The 20228-nt window shown below is 48.5% G+C and overlaps 3 protein-coding genes across 3 annotated transcripts in view; 1 reads left to right on the forward strand and 2 right to left on the reverse strand.

Moving 5' to 3' along the window:
- The window catches only part of LOC144603008 (zinc-binding protein A33-like), an 852507-nt gene that overhangs the window by 500217 nt on the left and 332062 nt on the right, over positions 1–20228 (reverse strand). The window contains 1 exon segment of the mRNA XM_078416133.1: positions 4840–4896. Within this exon segment, the coding sequence (XP_078272259.1) occupies positions 4840–4896 (57 nt within the window).
- LOC144603012 (uncharacterized) lies at positions 8544–13853 on the reverse strand. Its single transcript, XM_078416136.1, has 2 exons — positions 13683–13853; positions 8544–9001 (listed from the first exon to the last, which is right to left on the reverse strand). Exons 1-2 carry the CDS (start codon positions 13729–13731, stop codon positions 8634–8636), a joined length of 417 nt encoding a protein of 138 aa, XP_078272262.1. The 5' UTR covers positions 13732–13853; the 3' UTR covers positions 8544–8633.
- LOC144602496 (uncharacterized) overlaps positions 16390–20228 on the forward strand; it is a 37998-nt gene continuing 34159 nt past the window's right edge. Inside the window, 3 exon segments of the mRNA XM_078415627.1 lie at positions 16390–16800; positions 17170–17265; positions 17355–17588. Coding sequence (XP_078271753.1) covers positions 16390–16800; positions 17170–17265; positions 17355–17588 — 741 coding nt within the window.

Genomic DNA, 20228 nt, shown 5'->3' on the forward strand with positions numbered 1-20228 from the left:
AGGGTGACGGAGACTGGGGGGAGAAGCAGAGAATCAGAGAGTCCCCGGGGGTCGGGGGGAGACTCGGGCCGCTCGGCCTCAGGCACAGGCGGGCGGACAACTGAAACCCTGCCCGGTGTTTCACCCACAACCACAGCGGGTGGACAACAGCATCTCTCCCGGAGCTTTTATCTGGGATGGAGAGGGGAATTTCGTGAGGTGGGGGAGGGTGGACGGGGAGGATGAGTGTAGAGAGTAAAGAGGATTGCGAGATTGCGGTGGGGATGGGGGAATGAAGCGAATTATTCAGATGTGGAGGCAGATCGGAGCAGGTTGATATTGAGGTTATCGGTAATTTGAGGTTGTTAAAGAGGAGGTGGAGGTGCGTGGTGGGATCGTCATGAAAGGGGGCAGACACGAGGGGCCAGATGAACTGCTCTTGTGTTTTTTGAGTGGTGGGTTGGACAAAGGGAAGGGTGGGTTTGTTAGTCAATTGGAGTGGGTGCAAACGGATTTACAACAACTTCATCAGGTCTGAAGGCCTGTGTTATCAGGTGAAGTTAGACAGTCGGAAGGTCATAACGTCATAAGTGAAAGTATTAGAATTATGCCATTTGGCCCATCAAGTCTACTCCATCATTCAATCATGGCTGATCTATCTCTCCCTCCTAACCCCATTCTCCTGCTCTCTCCTCATAACCTTTGACACCTGTACTAATCAAGAATCCAGCTATCTCTGCCTGAATTAGTCAACGACTTGGCCTCCACAGCCTTCTGTGGCAATGAATTCCACAAATTCACCACCCTCGGATTAAAAACATTTCCCCTTATCTCCTTCCTAAAAGTACATCCTTTAATTCTGAGGCTATGACCTCCAGTCCGAGACTCTCTCACTAATGGAAACATCCTCCAAACATACATTCTATCAAAGCCTTTCACTCATCTGCATTTTTCAGTGAGATCCCCCCTTATTCTTCTAAATTCCAGTGAGTACAGGCCCAATGCCGACAAACACTCATCAATAGACAATAGACAATAGGTGCGTGAGGAGGCCATTCGGCCCTTTGAGCCCGCACCGCCATTCAATGTGATCATGGCTGATCATTCTCAATCAGTACCCCGTTCCTGCCTTCTCCCCATACCCCCTGACTCCGCTATCCTTAAGAGCTCTATCTAGCTCTCTCTTGAATGCATTCAGAGAATTGGCCTCCACTGCCTTCTGAGGCAGAGAATTCCACAGATTCACAACTCTCTGACTGAAAAAGTTTTTCCTCCTCTCAGTTCTCATGTCATCATAGGATAATCTACTCAGTTCTGGAACAGACTATTCAGACTGTGACATTTTTTCATGGGAGCCTGTCAGGGTGACAATGTAGATGTGTATAAGATGCACAGTACTTTACCCAAGGTTGGAGATTCTAAACCTCGAGCGTATAGAAAAGACAGACAGGTGGGCAGAGGGGGTGGGGTTGCTCTGATGGTAAGGAATGATATTCATTCCCTTGCAAGGGGTGTCATAGAATCAGGAGATGTTGAATCAGTATGGATAGAAATGAGAAATTGTAAGGGTAAAAAGACCCTAATGGGATTTATCTACAGGCCCCCAAACAGTAGCCTCGACATAGGGTGCAAGTTGAATCAGGAGATAAAATTGGCGTGTCGAAAATGTAATGCTACGGTGGTTATGGGAGCTTTCAACATGCAGGTAGACTGGGAAAATCAGGTTGGAAATGGACCCCAGGAAAGAGAGTTTGTAGAGTGCCTTCGAGATGGATTCTTAGAACAGCTTGTACTGGAGCCTACCAGGGAGAAGGCAATTCTGGATTTAGTGTTGTGTAATGATCCTGATCTGATAAAGGGACTAGAGGTAAAAGAGCCATTAGGAGGCAGTGATCACAACATGATAAGTTTTACTCTGCAAATGGAAAGGCAGAAGGGAAAATCGGAAGTGTCAGTATTACAGTATAACAAAGGGGATTACAGAGGCATGAGGCAGGAGCTGGCCAAAATTGACTGGAAGGAGGCCCTAGCAGGGAAGACGGTAGAACAGCAATGGCAGGTATTCCTGGTAATAATGCAGAGGTTGCAGGATCAATTTATTCCAAAGAGGTGGAAAGACTCTAAGGGGAGTAAGAGACACCTGTGGCTGACAAGGGAAGTCAGGGACAGCATAAAAATTAAGGAGAGGAAGTATAACATAGCAAAGAAGGGTGGGAAGACAGAGGATTGGGACTCTTTTAAAGAGCAACAAAAGTTAACAAAAAAGGCAATACGGGGAGAAAAGATGAGGTACGAGGGTAAACTAGCCAATAATATAAAGGAGGATAGCAAAAGTTTTTTTAGGTACGTGAAGAGGAAAAAAATAGTCAAGGCAAATGTGGGTCCCTTGAAGACAGAAGCAGGGGGATTTATTATGGGGAACAAAGAAATGGCAGACGAGTTATACCGTTACTTTGGATCTGTCTTCACTGAGGAAGATACACACAATCTCCCAAATGTTCTAGGGGCCGGAGAACCTAGGGTGATGGAGGAACTGAAGGAAATCCACATTAGGCAGGAAATGGTTTTGGGTAGACTGATGGGACTGAAGGCTGATAAATCCCCAGGGCCTGATGGTCTGCATCCCAGGGTACTTAAGGAGGTGGCTCTAGAAATAGTGGAAGCATTGGAGATCATTTTTCAATATTCTATAGATTCAGGATCAGTTCCTGTGGATTGGAGGATAGCAAATGTTATCCCACTTTTTAAGAAAGGAGGGAGAGAGAAAACGGGTAATTATAGACCAGTTAGTCTGACATCAGTGGTGGGGAAGATGCTGGAGTCAATTATAAAAGACGAAATTGCTGAGCATTTGGATAGCAGTAACAGGATAATTCCGAGTCAGCATGGATTTACGAAGGGGAAATCATGCTTGACAAATCTACTGGAATTTTTTGAGGATGTAACTAGGAAAATTAACAGGGGAGAGTCAGTGGATGTGGTGTACCTCGACTTTCTGAAAGCCTTCGACAAGGTCCCACATAGGAGATTAGTGGGCAAAATTAGGGCACATGGTATTGGGGGTAGGGTACTGACATGGATAGAAAATTGGTTGACAGACAGAAAGAAAAGAGTGGGGATAAATGGGTCCCTTTCGGAATGGCAGGCAGTGACCAGTGGGGTCTGGGAACCCAGCTATTTACGATATACATTAATGACTTAGACGAAGGGATTAAAAGTACCATTAGCAAATTTGCAGATGATACTAAGCTGGGGGGTAGTGTGAATTGTGAGGAAGATGCAATAAGGCTGCAGGGTGACTTGGACAGGTTGTGTGAGTGGGCAGATACATGGCAGATGCAGTTTAATGTAGATAAGTGTGAGGTTATTTACTTTGGAAGTAAGAATAGAAAGGCAGATTATTATCTGAATGGTGTCAAGTTAGGAGGAGGGGGAGTTCAACGAGATCTGGGTGTCCTAGTGCATCAGTCAATGAAAGGAAGCATGCAGGTACAGCAGGCAGTGAAGAAAGCCAATGGAATGTTGGCCTTCATAACAAGAGGAGTTGAGTGTAGGAGCAAAGAGGTCCTTCTACAGTTGTACCGGGCCCTGGTGAGACCGCACCTGGAGTACTATGTGCAGTTTTGGTCTCCAAATTTGAGGAAGGATATTCTTGCTATGGAGGGCGTGCAGCGTAGGTTCACTAGGTTAATTCCCGGAATGGCGGGACTGTCGTATGTTGAAAGGCTGGAGCGATTGGGCTTGTATACATTGGAATTTAGAAGGATGAGGGGGGATCTTATTGAAACATATAAGATAATTAGGGGATTGGACACATTAGAGGCAGGAAACATGTTCCCAATGTTGGGGGAGTCCAGAACAAGGGGCCAGTTTAAGAATAAGGGGTAGGCCATTTAGAGCGGAGATGAGGAAGAACTTTTTCAGTCAGAGAGTGGTGAAGGTGTGGAATTCTCTGCCTCAGAAGGCAGTGGAGGCCTGTTCATTGGATGCTTTCAAGAGAGAGCTGGATAGAGCTCTTAAGGATAGCGGAGTGAGGGGGTATGGGGAGAAGGCAGGAACGGGGTACTGATTGAGAGTGATCAGCCATGATCGCATTGAATGGCGGTGCTGGCTCGAAGGGCTGAATGGCCTACACCTGCACCTATTGTCTATTGTCAGTTTAAGGTGAGAGTGGAAACAATAAAAAGGACCTGAGGAGCAGGTTTTTCCGTCAGTGGGTAGTGTAGATGTGGAATGATCTGACAGAGGAAGTGGTCGAGGCAGGTACACAGTTCACAGAGAATTGGGTAGATACGTGGATAAGAAAGACTTGGAAGGATATGAGCCAGACTCAGGCAAGTGGGGCTAGCTTGGTTGGGCAACTTGGTTGGCATGGTCGAGTCCAGTCAAAGGGCCTGTTGCTGTGCTACAAAGCTCTCTGACTCTGTGATGCTTCCCAGCAGATGAGCTTGGTGGGAGATCAAATCTTCAATTTCCCTAAAATACCTTTGATCATTGCATCTAAGTATTACTTAAAGGTAGACACAATCAAAGGTAGACCCAAAATGCTGGAGTAACTCAGCAGGACAGGCAGTATCTCTGGAGAAAAGGAATGGGCGACGTTTCGGGTTCTTCAGATTGAAGAAGGGTCTCGACCAGAAACATCGCCCATTCCCTTTCTCCAGAGATGCTGCCTGCTGCTGATTTACTCCAGCATTTTATGTCTACCCTCGATTTAAACCTGCATCTGTAGTTCTTTCCTACATACATTACTTAAAGATGTCAGAAACAAGAACAATGGAAAAGGTATAAGCTTTACCATGCTTGAAGTCATCAGATGTTTCTTTAAATGCCGTGTTGAATGAAACAGGGCATTGAAACTTTTCAATCGGCAAGGCATCATCTACCACCGACAGTGGTTTGGCTTCATCACGAACCCTGTGAACATTTAACAGCTGGTTATCAACTGAGCATTGGAAATGTTTTGAACTGTTCCACAAAAACTTACAATGTTTCCATCAAGAGCATGTCCTACCTTGGCTTGCCACCAGCTTCCCCCTGAAAGAAATAAAACACAAATCTCAATTGACTGAGATGTTACGTCCTCATCCCCACAGCGGGAATTTCTCCACATTTCTACAACCCTCTGATAATTCCCATTTCCCAACTCTTATCGCTGCTGCCATGCAGATAGAAAGCTGATATTGCCGTAGAGATGTAGAACGATGGGGAAAAGCACAAGGAGTGTTCATGAGAATGATGCTATAACTGAGAGGATGGAGCTCAATGCAAAGAATGAGCAGGTCGACGGATTTTATCTGGAGAAGATGTCAGGAATGATAAGGTAGAATTTAAGTTTAGCGGTGAATTTAAATGGGAGGGGGGGGGGGATGAAATATCTCTAATCGATGGGAGAGCAATAATCAATGCTGAAATGTAACGTGGTCTTAGAGTCATAGAGTCATAGAGTCCTACAGCACAGAAAGAGGCCCTTCGGCCCATCGTGTCCGTGCCGCCCGTTACCAAACAGAGTCTAATTTTAATCCCATTTTCCCGCATTTGGACCATAGCCCTGAATGTTGTAGCATTTCAAGTGCCCATCCAAATGCTTTTTAAATGTTGTGAGTGTTCCCGCCTCCACCACCACCCCAGGCAGTGAGTTCCAGACTCCAACCACCCTCTGGGTGAAAAAGTTCTTTCTCACATCCCCCCGAAACCTCCCTCCCCTTACCCTGTATCTATGTCCCCTCGTTGTTGAACCTTCCACCAGTGGAAGAAGTTCCCCGCCATCTACCTTATCTATGCCCCTCATGATCTTGTACACCTCGATCATGTCCCCTCTCAGCCTTCTCTGCTCCAGGGAAAACAACCCCAGCCTCTTCTATAAATACTGAAAGGAATGCAGTCATGAGAACATGGACCTCACTTGCATTGGAGGGACTGAATCCAACAGCAGAGATAATTTAAGGGCAAGCGGTATAAACACGTGAGCACTCCTGAAATTCGGGGTATTGTTACCGGGTGTGGTGAGTAGATGGGAGGGATGTTGAGTGGAGCAGAAATCTTGACTGGATAGGATGGGCGAATGGCCTGTCTATGATGTAGAATGGGATGTCATTCTATGGTGAACAAAGGTGGGTAAAACAGACAGAGCAAATTCCCCCACGGTGACCACCCAGTGCTGATGGGAACCGGATATAGATGATCAATTTGCTGTGTGCGCCACGTTCTAGATTTCAATGTTAATCCCCACAATGTGGTCATGGCTGATCCAGCCCAGGACTGAACTCCTCCACTTTGTCCCATTCCCTTTGATTTCAGTTCCCCAAATTTTCAAAAATGTATCTTCCCCTGGTATAAATACATCCAACAGGTTAAACCTCTAAGAGTCTCTTGGTTGGAGATTCCCAGAGATTTACTGCCCTCTGTCCATTTGTGGTCCTTGACAATAGACAATAGGTGCAGGAGGAGGCCATTCGGCCCTTCGAGCCAGCACCACCATTCAATGTGATCATGGCTGATCATTCTCAATCAGTACCCCGTTCCTGCCTTCTCCCCATACCCCCTGACTCCGCTATCCTTGAGCTCTATCTAGCTCTCTCTTGAATGCATTCAGAGAATTGGCCTCCACTGCCTTCTGAGGCAGAGAACTCCACAGTTTCACAACTCTCTGACTGAAAAAGTTTTTCCTCATCTCAGTTCTAAATGGCCTACCCCTTATTCTTAAACTGTGGCCCCTTGTTCTGGACTCCCCCAACATTGGGAACATGTTTCCTGCCTCTTACGTGTCCAACCTCTTAATAATCTTATATGTTTCAATAAGATCTCCTCTCATCCTTCTAAATTCCAGTGTATACAAGCCGAGCCGCTCCAGTCTTTCAACATATGACAGTCCCGCCATTCTGGGAATTAACCTAGTAAACCTACACTGCACGCCCTCAATAGCAAGAATATCCTTCCTCAAATTTGGAGACCAAAACTGCACACAGTACTCCAGGTGCGGTCTCACTAGGGCCCTATACAACTGCACACAGTACTCCAGGTGCGGTCTCTTTAGGGCCCTATACAATTGCAGAAGGACCTCTTTGCTCCTATACTCAACTCCTCTTGTTATGAAGGCCAACATTCCATCGGCTTTCTTCACTGCCTGCTGTACCTGCATGCTTCCTTTCAGTGACTGATGCACTAGGACACCCAGATCTCGTTGTACGTCTCCTTTTCCTAACTTGACACCATTCATTTAATAATCTGCCTTCTTATTCTTACAAACCAAAGTGGATAACCTCACACTTATCCACATTAAACTGCATCTGCCATGCATCTGCCCACTCACACAACCTGTCCAATTCACCCTGCAACCTCATAGCATCTTCCTCACAGCTCACACTACCACCCAGCTTTGTATTATCTGCAAATTTGCTAATGGTACTTTTAATCCCTTCATCCAAGTCATTAATGTATATTGTAAATAGCTGTGGTCCCAGCACCGAGCCTTGCGGTACCCCACTAGTCACTGCCTGCCATTCTGAAAGGGACCCATTTATCCCCACACTTTGCTTTCTGTCTGTTAGACAATTTTCTATCCATGTCAGTACCCTACCCCCAATACCATGTGCTCTAATTTTGCCCACTAATCTCCTATGTGGGGCCTTGTAGAAGGCTTTCTGAAAGTCGAGGTACACCACATCCACCGGCTCTCCCCAGTCAATTTTCCTAGTTACATCCTCAAAAAATTCCAGAAGATTAGTCAACATGATTTCCCCTTCGTAAATCCATGCTGACTCGGAACGATCCTGTTACTGCTATCCAAATGCTCCACAATTTTGTCTTTTATAATTGACTCCAGCATCTTCCCCACCACTGATGTCAGACTAACTGGTTTATAATTTCCAGTTTTCTCTCTCCCTCCTTCCTTAAAAGTGGGATAACATTAGCTACCCTCCAATCCACAGGAACTGATCCTGAATCTATAGAACATTGGAAAATGATCGCCAATCCGTCCACAATTTCTAGAGCCACCTCCTTAAGTACCCTGGGATGCAGACCATCAGGCCCTGGGGATTTATCAGCCTTCAGTCCCATCAGTCTACCCAACACTATTTCCTGCCTAATGTGAATCTCCTTCAGTTCCTCTGTCACCCTGGGATCTCTGGTCACGAGAATATCTGGGAGATTGTTTGTATCTTCCTTAGTGAAGACAGATCCAAAGTACCGGTTCAACTCGTCTGCCATTTCCTTGTTTCCCATAATAAATTCCCCATCTTCTGTCTTCAAGGGACCCACATTTGCCTTGACTATTTTTTTCCTCTTTACATACCTAAAAAAGCTTTTACTATCCTCCTGTATATTATTGGCTAGTTTACCCTCGTACCTCATCGTTTCTCCCCATATTGCCTTCTTAGTCATCTTCTGTTGCTCTTTAAAAGAGTCCCAATCCTCTGGCTTCCCACTCTTCTTTGCTTTGTTGTACTTCTGCTCTTTTATTTTTAAGCTGTCCTTGACTTCCCTTGTCAGCCATGGGTGCCTCTTACTCCCCTTGGAATCTTTCCTCCTCTTTGGGATAAATTGATCCTGCAACTTCTGCATTAGAAAACCTTGACTTTCAGAAAGCCTTTGACAAGGTTCCCAGAGTGTGGGCCAAAGGGTGTCTGGGTGCTGTACAACTCTCCACGCCGCTACTCACCGACCACGCGCAGCTCAAAGTGCTCCACGTCACGGTTCCTCGGCTCCCTGCCAAAGTAGTTTGTCTCTCTCTCGTAGGTCCCCTGGTCACCGAGCCCCACGGCCCACAGCTCGATGACATCGTCCAGTCGGAAGCGGACTCTGTCCCTGTAGGACGGGTGGATCCGGGACGGACTCTCCGGGCTGTAAGACTTCCAATCCAGGATCGGCAGGTCAGGATGGAGACGCCACATCGTCACTGTGATCTTCTCGTGGCTATGGGGCTGGACGGGGAACCTCACCGTCCCACCCACGGGGACAGTGGTGACCGAGCCCACGGTGGCCGATGTTCTTGTACCGCACAGAGCCGCAGTGTGGAGACCTGCAACACAACATGGTCATTGTACCTGCCTGCTTCACCACCCACAGAAAACACTGCCCCTCACATTCCCATTGAACCTGACCCCCCCCCCTCTCCCGGTAACTGTGTTTGCGTTGTCATTTGTGAGCGGAGCACCAAGGCACATTCCTTGAATGTGCACATACTTGGCCAATAAACGTATTCATTCATTCATCAACTTATTCATTCATTCATGAAAAGGTAAGGTTAAAGGTGAAAGGAGTCAGAAAGGGGGTCAGATGAGGAGTAGTGAAATGTGAAGCTGCAGGGAGGGGTATGGATATGAGAGTCAGTCCGAAGAAGGTTCTCGACCCAAAACATCATCTATTCCTTTTCTCCACAAATGCTGCCTGACCAGCTGAGTTACTCCAGCATCTGTGAAACGTCACCTATCCATGTTCTCCACAGATGCTGCCTGACCCGCTGAATTACTCCAGCACTCTGTGAAACGTTACCTATCCATGTTCTCCACAGATGCTGCCTGACCCGCTGAGTTACCTCAGCACTGTGAAACGTCACCTATCCATGTTCTCCACAGATGCTGCCTGACCCGCTGAGATACTCCAGCACTCTGAAACGTCACCTATCCATGTTCTCCACAGATGCTGCCTGACCCGCTGAGTTACTCCAGCATTCTGTGAAACGTCACCTATCCATGTTCTCCACAGATGCTGCCTGACCCGCTGAGATACTCCAGCACTCTGTGAAACGTCACCTATCCATGTTCTCCACAGATGCTGCCTGACCCGCTGAGTTACTCCAGTTTATTGCGTCTACACTCTTGTTTAAGACCACCACACCCTGGGGAAAAGGCCTGTGACCATCCACATTACCAACGCTCCTCATGGTTTTATACACCTCAACAAGAATCCCCCTCATCCCCAGAGAAGGGACCTACCCTGTGCAGTCTCTCCCTGTAACCTAACCCCCACTGTGCCCGTGCCAAGCTGGTCTATCCCTTCTGCACCCTCTCCAGCACCATGCCACCTCCCTGTAGCTGGGCGCTAGAACTGTGGTCTCACCAACGACGTACAGATAGATACATCATGATGTACAATGGTGGCACAGCGGTAGAGCTGCTGCCTCACAGCGCCAGAGACCAGGGTTCGATCCTGACCACGGGTGCTGTCTGTGTGGAATCTGTACGTTCTCCCCGTGACCTGCGTGGGTTTTCTCCGGGATCTCCGGTTTAGGTCATAAGTGATGGGTGTAGAATTGGACCATTCGGCCCATCAGGTCTACTCCACCATTCAATCACGGCTGATTTATCTCTCCCTCACAAACCCATTCTCCTGCCTTCTCCCCGTAACCCCTGACACCCGCACTGACCAACAATTTATCTATCTCTGCCTTAAAAATATCCAATAGACAACAGGTGCAGGAGGAGGCCATTCGGCCCTTCGAGCCAGCACCGCCATTCAATGTGATCATGGCTGATCATTCTCAATCAGTACCCCGTTCCTGCCTTCTCCCCATACACCCTGACTCCACTATCCTTAAGAGCTCTATCTAGCTCTCTCTTGAATGCATTCAGAGAATTGGCCTCCACTGCCTTCTGAGGCAGAGAATTCCACAGATTCACAACTCTCTGACTGAAAAAGTTTTTCCTCATCTCAGTTCTAAATGGCCTACCCCTTATTCTTAAACTGTGGCCCCTTGTTCTGGACTCCCACAACATTGGGAACATGTTTCCTGCCTCTAACGTGTCCAACCCCTTAATAATCTGATACGTTTCAATAAGATCTCCTCTCATCCTTCTAAATTCCAGTGTATACAAGCCTAGTCGCTCAAGTCTTTCAACACGATAGTCCCACCATTCCGGGAATTAACCTACTAAACCTACGCTGCATGCCCTCAATAGCAAGAATAACCTTCCTCAAATTTGGAGACCAGATCCACTGACTTGTGGCCTCCACAACCGTCTGTGGCAAAGAATCCCACAGATTTACCACCCTCTGACTAAAGAAATTCCTCCTCATCTCCTTCCTGAAGGAACGTCCTTTAATTCTGAGGCTGTGCCCTCTGGTCCTAGACTCTCCCACTAGTGGAAACACCCTCTCCACATCCACCTTATCCGGGTCTTTCACTATTCGGTAGGTTTCAATGAGGTCCCCCCTCATTCTTCTAAACTCTAGCAAGTACAGCGGAAATTGCTGACAATATTCCAAATGGGGCCTGACCAGTGCCTTGTAGAGCCTCAGCATAACACCCCCTGTTTTTGTACACAAGCCCTCTTGAAATAACTGAGTTTGCTTTCTTTACTACTGACACTCTTCCCTCCAAACGTCCCTGGTTCTGGACTACCCCAACATTGGAAACATGTTTTTTGCCTCTAATGTGTCCAACCCCTTAATAATCTTATACGTTTCGATAAGATCTCCCCTCGGTCTTCTAAATTCCAGCGAGTATAAGCCTAGTCTATCCAGTCCTTCTTCATATGAAAGTCCTGCCATCCCAGGGATCAATCTGGTGAACCTTCTCTGTACTCCCTCTAAGGCTAGAATGTCTTTCCTCAGATTAGGAGACCAAAACTGTACACAATACTCCAGGTGCGGTCTCACCAAGGCCCTGTACAACTGCAGCAGAACCTCCCTGCTCCTATACTCAAATCCTCTTGCTATGAATGCTAACATACCATTCGCTTTCTTCACTGCCTGCTGCACCTGCACGCTTGCTTTCAATGACTGGTGCACCATGACACCCAGGTCACGTTGCATCTCCCCTTTTCCTAATTGGCCACCATTCAGGTAATACTCTGCTTTCCTGTTCTTGCCGCCAAAGTGGATAACCTCACATTTATCGACATTATATTGCATCTGCCATGCATTTGCCCACTCTCCTAATCTTTCCAAGTCACTCTGCAGCCTCCTAGCATCCTCCTCGCAGCTAACACTGCCACTCAGCTTCGTGTCATCCGCAAACTTAGAGATATTGCATTCAATTCCCTCGTCCAAATCATTAATATATATTGTAAATAACTGGGGTCCCAGCACTGAGCCTTGCGGTACCCCACTAGTCACTGCCTGCCATTCCGAAAAGGACCCATTTATTCCTACTCTTTGCTTCCTGTCCGCCAACCAATTCTCTATCCACCTCAACACTGAACCCCCAATACCGTGTGCTTTAAGTTTGTACCCCAATCTCCTATGTGGGACCTTGTCGAAGGCCTTCTGAAAGTCCAGATATAACACATCGACTGGTTCTCCCTTATCCACTCTACTAGTTACATCCTCGAAAAATTCTATAAGATTCGTCAGGCATGATTTGCCTTTCATAAATCCATGCTGACTTTGTCCGATGATTTCACCACTTTCCAAATGTGATGCTATCACATCTTTAATAACTGACTCTAGCATTTTCCCCACTACCGATGTTAGGCTAACTGGTCTATAATTCCCCATTTTCTCTCTCCCTCCCTTTTTAAAAGTGGGGTTACATTAGCTACCCTCCAATCTTCAGGAACTACTCCAGAATCTAAAGAGTTTTTAAAAATTATCACTAATGCATCCACTATTTCTGAGGCTACTTCCTTAAGCACTCTGGGATGCAGCCTATCTGGCCCTGGGGATTTATCGGCCTTTAATCCATTTAATTTACCTAACATCACTTCCCGACTAACCTGGATTACCCTCAGTTCCTCCATCTCGTTAGACCCCCGGTCCCCTGCTATTTCCGGGAGATTGTTTATGTCTCCCCTAGTGAAGACAGAACCAAAGTAGTTGTTCAATTGGTCTGCCATCTCCTTGTTCCCTATGATCAATTCACCTTTTCCGACTGCAAGGGATCTACATTTGTCTTAACTAGTCTTTTTCTCTTCACATATCTATAAAAGCTTTTGCAGTCAGTTTTTATGTTCCCTGCCAGTTTTCTCTCATAATCTATTTTCCCTTTCCTAATTAAGCCCTTTGACCTCCTCTGCTGGACCTGGTTTGTTCTTTTGCCCAACTGGGATGAACAATTGTTGTAGTTCATGTAGATGAGGCCCGACCCGCTGAGTTACCCCAGTACAGTGTTTGACTGACAATTGTCCACTCCCAACTCCGTGGACAGCAGCTCTCGTTCTCTCTCTACCCCCTCTCCCCATATCTCTCTCCTTCCCTCCTTCCCCCCCTCTCCCTCCATCTCTCCCCCCCTCTCCATCTACCTCTTCCCCATCTCTCTCTCTCCTCATCTCCCTCTCTCCCCATCTGTCTCTCCCCCATCTCTCTCTTTCTCCCCCATCTTTCCCTCTCTCCCCCATCTCTTTCCCTCTCTCCCCATCTTTCCCTCTCTCCCCATCTTTCCCTCTCTCCCCATCTTTCCCTCTCTCCCCCTCTCTCCCCATCTCTTTCCCTCTCCCCCATCTCTCCATCTCTCCGCCATCCTTCCCTCTCTCCCCATCTTTCCCTCTCTCCCCATCTTTCCCTCTCCCCCATCTCTCCATCTCTTCGCCATCTCCCCATCTCTCCCCCGTCTCCACATCTCTTCCCCCCATCTCTCTCTCCACGTCTCTCCCCCCCCCATCTCTCCCTCCCCCCATCCTCCATCTCTCTCCCCCCATCTCTCTCTCCCCCCCCTCCCATCTCTCTCTCCCCCCATCCTCCATCTCTCTCCCCCCATCTCCCCCCCCCCCCCCATCTCCCCCCCCCCTCCATCTCTCTCTCCCCCCCCCCCATGTCTCTACCTGTCAGCAGGTACAGCAGATGTACGGCCGTGCAGAGAGAGCGCCGCATCCTGGCGGTGTCCCGGTCCCGGTCCCGGTCCCGGTTGGCGACCCACTCCAGGCTGTGGAGAAACGCCCTGGTGAAGCGGGACAGAGAAAAGGGAGACTGACTGACTGAGGGACTGACGCAGCTCCGGCTCCCGCTCCCCCCCCTTCCCCCCCCTTCCCCCCCCCCGCTCCCCCTTCCCCCCTTCTTCCCCCCCCCCGCTCCCCCTCCCCCCCCCCCCGCTCCCCCTTCCCCCCCCCCGCTCCCCCTTCCCCCCCCCGCTCCCCCTTCCCCCCCCCCCGCTCCCCCTTCCCCCCCCCCGCTCCCCCTTCCCCCCCCCCCCCGCTCCCCCTTCCCCCCCCCCCCGCTCCCCCTTCCCCCCCCCCCGCTCCCCCTTCCCCCCCCCCCGCTCCCCCTTCCCCCCCTTCTTCCCCCCCCCCCGCTCCCCCTTCCCCCCCTTTCCCCCCCGCTCCCCCTTCCCCCCCCGCTCCCCCTTCCCCCCCTTTCCCCCCCCCCGGCTCTCCAGGCCCCGGCCCTGGAGCGCGCATGCGTACATTCCGCAAGACGCAGCAGTGGCCGCCCAGAGGCGCGCAGGCGCACTTCGCCGAGGTGCCATCACGCAGCGGGTCCGGGGCTTGGCCGCGGGGGCGGGGCCAGGGGCGGAGGGCGGGGTCAAAGGCGGAGGGCGGGGCCAGGGGCGGAGGGCGGGGCCAAAGGCGGGCCCTGCAGCTTCACATTTCACTACTCTCCTCATCTGACACCCTTTCTGACTCTTTTCACCTTTCGCCTTACCTTTTCATGAATGAATGAATATGTTTATTGGCCAAGTATGTGCACATTCAAGGAATGTGCCTTGGTGCTCCGCTCACAAATGACAACACAAACACAGAGTTACCGGGATAGGGGGGAGGGGGGGGTCAGGTTCATTGGGAATGTGAGGGGCAGTGTTTTCTGTGGGTGATGAAGCAAGCAGGTACAATGACATAGAAACATAGAAAATAGGTGCAGGAGTAGGCCATTCGGCCCTTCGAGCCTGCACCACCATTCAATATGATCTTGGCTGATCATCCAGCTCAGTAACCTGTACCTGCCTTCTCTCCATATCCCCTGATCCCTTTAGCCACAAGGGCCACATCTAACTCCCTCTTAAATATAGCCAATGAACTGGCCTCAACTACCTTCTGTTGCAGAGAATTCCACCATTCAGGTAATACTCTGCTTTCCTGTTCTTGCCGCCAAAGTGGATAACCTCATATTTATCCACATTATATTGCATCTACCATGCATTTGCCCACTCGCCTAATCTATCCAAGTCACTCTGCAGCCTCCTAGCGTCCCCCTCGCAGCTAACCCACACACACACCCACACACTGGGTGTGTCCAGACAACTGCTGGAGTGTCGGTGTCTACTAGACTGGGGTAAATAAGCTCAGCCACACAATTAATGTGTTGTCTATTTTTTATTACAAGGCCAAGAACTGTAACACAAGCACACCCACACACACACACAGACACACACACACACAGACCCACACTCACACACAGACACACACACAGACCCACACTCACACACACAGACCCACACAGACACCCACACCCACACAGACCCCCACACACAGACCCACACACACACACCCACCCAAACACAGACACACGCACAGACACAATCACCCACACACAGACCCACACACACACACACACCCACACAGACAATCACCCACACACAGACCCACACACACCCACACACAGACACACACCCACACAGACACAGCCACAATCACCCACACACACCGAGACACACACACCCACACCCACACACAGACACACACACCCACACACAGACACACACACAGACACAATCATCCACACACAGAGACACACACACCCACACACAGACACACACACCCACAGACCCACACACACCCACACACACACACAGACACAATCACACACACACAGAGACACACATACCCACACACAAACCCACACACACAGACCCACACACAGACACACACCCACACAGACACACACACCCACACACAGACCCACACTCACACACACAGACCCACACTCACACACAGACACACACACACACCCACAGACACACACAAACACCCACACACAGACACACACACACGTGTGTCACATGTGCTTGCTGTTTCTTTCAACAAGACGACTTTCACCGAGAAGGTGAATGTGTTGCACGCAGTAACAGAGTATTCTCTTTCCTACTTTTTATGCAACCAAATCTCAGCGACTGTCGCGGGTCTGTCACCTCACAACACAACATTCTCTCCAGGTCTCCGATTTTATTGCAGATTTTATTTTAACAGCAGTCGCTCTAAGTTGATGTTTAACCACCGTTTCGCGCTCTACGTAGAGATAACTTAATACATCTTCCATTTCGTTTCTGCCCTTCCTTAGACTGCCCGGCGCTCGTCCGCCCGGTTATTGACACATTCAGACTCGTTTAACGTGTTACCAGCCTCTTGCTGGTATGTAATCAGTGGCAGATTGCCAGAGGCACTTCACCCTGAACACTCCCAGCAAAACAACATTATTCAGCACAGAATCAATTCCCCGCGCACTGCAGGGCGTGTCGTTGACACCTGCGGTTCTGTACGAGTCCGCAGCTCCCTGAAGGAGGAAGGGATTTGAACCAGGAAATTCTCGGAATTAAAAATGGCTTCTAAACACCAGATCCAGAGTTTAACTGAAGACGCGATTTGTCCGATTTGCCTGGATTTCTTCAGCGATCCGGTTATACTGGAGTGCGGGCACAACTTCTGCCGCTCCTGTATCACACAGAGTTGGGACAGGGAGGGGAGAAACTCCTGCCCGGAATGTAGAGAGGAGATTGCAGACCGCACCCTCAAAGGAAATCGGGCCTTGGCGAGTATGACTGAGACAGCTCGAGCACTGAGTCTGAACACGGGAGGGAAGGAAAGTAAACTTCACTGCGAGGAACATCAGGAAGAACTGAAGCTGTTTTGTGAAACCGACAAGAAACTGGTCTGTCTGATCTGCCGAGACGCGCGGGAACACAGAGAGCATCGCTTCATGCCGATTAAAGAAGCTGTTGAAAGATACAAGGTAAAAGCAAACAGAATGTGATCAACTGATGAATTTTCAATTCTGCGTTTTGCGGACCGCGCTCCCTCGGCGACTGTTCGGTTCACCCAGCCTCCCACCCAAACTAGCCCTTCCCCAGGTACTTGCCCCAGCCACCGCTGGAGACGAAACACCTGTCCCTGTACCTTCCCCCTCACGTCCATGCAGGGACTCCAGCAGTCCTTCCAGGTGAGACAGCCCGCGGCTCTCTGCTGATACGCTCCACGACCCGATGAGTTCTCCAGCAGTTTGTGTCTTTTTGTAAACTTTCATGTGCAGTTCCGTGTCTGCAGTTCATTGTTTCCGTCTGGTCTAATTATTTTGCTCACTGAATCTGAATCTCAATCCCAGGAGCTGATTAAAACTTCCTTGGAGATTCTTACAAAAAATAAATCAGCGGTGGGGGACATGGAGCAGCAACAGAAAGAGAAGATTTCTGGAGTCCGGGTAAGGTTTCCAGTTTCCCTTCTCTGACCTTGTGCTATTGTCTTAGATTCCAGGCTCGATAATATTGCCCTTCACCTTTCATTTGACAGGAACAGTCACAGAACCTGTTGTCCTACATCACATCAGTATTTGCTGAACTGCGCCAGATTCTCAATGAGAAAGAGCGGCTCTTTCTCAGGGATCTCCGGGAAGACGAGGAGAGCGTTCTAAATCCAATGGAGAATAATCTACGAGCGATTCAAGAGGAGATAAACTCTATTCAAGAGAAACTCTTAAAGCTGCAGGAGCGGATGAACCAAACGGACAGTTTGATATTTCTGAAGGTAGGGAGTTACAAATTCACTTTGATTCAATGTAAGGCTGTGAAAGTCGACTCGACTTATCTCTAAAATAAGTACGCAAAACACAACACTCAGTTAAATCTTTTTACTGAAACACCAAGGTGGGAGATGGCACAGAGACCTGAGTGCACAGTTGTTCGCTCAAGCACCTGCTTCTGTCCTCTCAAAGAACATACAGATTACAGTCAGTATTTATACAGTTGAAAACAGCACAGTTTTCAGTAATTTTCCATGGTTACATAGCATAAAGCAGTCTCAGCAGATACATAGTAGAGTTCCCATAATAGAGTTCCTTTAATTGTGTTAGGGAGTCAAACAGGAGTATAGGGGAGTAAAGGGAGTCACATAGCTAAGATGATTAGAGAGGTACCGTTAGGCAATAAGGAGGTACCATAACATCTAGTTCAGAACATTGAAATGTCCAGAACTCAACAACAAACCCAGAAAAACAACTTCTAAACCTTGGGAAGCAACTTCTTATCTGCAGGTGTCCATGAATGTGAAGGACTACCTTGCAAAAGCCTGTTTTCAATACAATAACCAAAACAAGCTTTTGTACAGAACTTTCTCACAGGCTGCTAAGGTATCGAACTTCCCAGCACAAAATGTCCTCCAAAGGTGCCACAAAATGGTTTCCCCAAAGTTAGCTTCCACAAGGCCACAATCACAAACTAGTGGGTAACAGTCTGAAATAAATGCAGAATTTCCCAATAATTCAGGGCTGATTGAAACAGCCCAGTCGGTAGGGAAGACGAACACCTCATATTTTGAGCAGACAGCAACCCAACATGTAACATATATTCTCCTGTTACAGGTAAACCTTATCCCCTTCAGACGTCCCTGTTCCTTCAACTGTTCCCCACAGGCATTTCTTTCCATCCCCAGTCCCCGTCACCACGTTGGTTCCCCTTCTCCAACCGCAGATCCCCCAACCCATCCTACTGGGAACCCAACACATTCTCTCCTGTTGATTTGCACCCCATCCCTTCCATTGCATTCCCCATTTATCTTCCTGGCCAGATTCCAATTCAGTAGCAAGTTTTCTGCCCTTCGCCATCAGCTGCAGGGATATCCATCAGTCTGTCATATGTCCGTCATCACACAACTTCACCTATCGCTTGCCATTTATTGCCCCACTTTCTTCCCTTCACCTCCCACATCAATTCAAGAAGATTTAAAGAGGCTCCTGTCCAGAAACGTCATGTGTACATTTCCCTCCTCAGATGCTGGCTGGCCTGATCACGATTTTACTCTATGCAGCACCTTGAGTCTCCAAATAAATGGTTTCGACAATAGACAATAGGTGCAGGAGTAGGCCATTCGGCCCATTGAGCCAGCACCGCCATTCAATGTGATCATGGCTGATCATTCTCAATCAGTACCCCGTTCGTGCCTTCTCCCCATACCCCCTGACTCCGTTATCCTTAAGAGCTCTATCTAGCTCTCTCTTGAATGCATTTAAAGAATTGGCCTCCACTCCCTTCTGAGGCAGAGAATTCCACAGATTCACAACTCTCTGACTGAAAAAGTTTTTCATCATCTCCGTTCTCAATGGCCTACCCCTTATTCTTAAACTGTGGCCCCTGGTTCTGGTGTCCCTCAACATTGGGATCATGTTTCCTGCCTCTAGCGTATCCAACCCCTTAATAATCTTATACATTTCGATAAGATCCCCTCTCATCCTTCTAAATTCCAGTGTATACAAGCCTCGTCACTCCAGTCTTGCAACATATGACAGTGCCGCCATTCCGGGAATTAACGTAGTAAACCTACGCTGCACGCCCTTAATAGCAAGAATAATCTTTCTCAAATTTGGAGACCAAAACTGCACACAGTACTCCACGTGCGGTCTCACTAGGACCCTGTACAACTGCAGTAGGACCTCTTTGCTTCTGTACTCATCTCCTCTTGTTATGAAGGCCAACATTCCATTGGCTGCCTTCACTTCCTGCTGTACCTGCATGCTTCCTTTCAGTGACCGATGCACTAGGACACCCAGATCTCGTTGTTCGTCCCTTTTCCTAACTTGACACCATTCAGATAATACACTGCCTTCCTATTTTAACCGCACACTTACCCACATTAAACTGCATCTGCCATGCATCCGCCCACTCACACAGCCTGTCCAAGTCACCCTGCAACTTCATTGCATCTTCCTCACAGTTCACACTACCACCCAGCTTTGTATCATCTGCAAAGTTGCTAATGGTACTTTTAATCCCTTCATCCAAGTCGTTAATGTATATTGTAAATAGCTGCGGTCCCAGCACCGAGCCTTGCGGTACCCCACTAGTCACTGCCTGCCATTCTGAATGGGACCCATTTATCCCCACTCTTTGCTTTCTGTCTGTCAACCAATTTTCCATCCATGTCAGTACCCTACCCCCAATACCATGTGCTCCAAAGACGTACAGGTATGTAGGTTAATTGGCTGGGTAAATGTAAAAAAAAAAAAAATTGTCCCTAGTGGGTGTAGGATAGTGTTAATGTACGGGGATCGCTGGGCGGCACGGACTTGGAGGGCCGAAAAGGCCTGTTTCCGGCTGTATATATATGATATGATATGATATGATACCCACTAATCTCGTATGTGGGACCTTGTCGAAGGCTTTCTGAAAGTTG

The sequence above is a fragment of the Rhinoraja longicauda genome, chromosome 19 (genome assembly GCF_053455715.1).
Source record: "Rhinoraja longicauda isolate Sanriku21f chromosome 19, sRhiLon1.1, whole genome shotgun sequence".
NCBI lineage: Eukaryota > Metazoa > Chordata > Chondrichthyes > Rajiformes > Arhynchobatidae > Rhinoraja > Rhinoraja longicauda.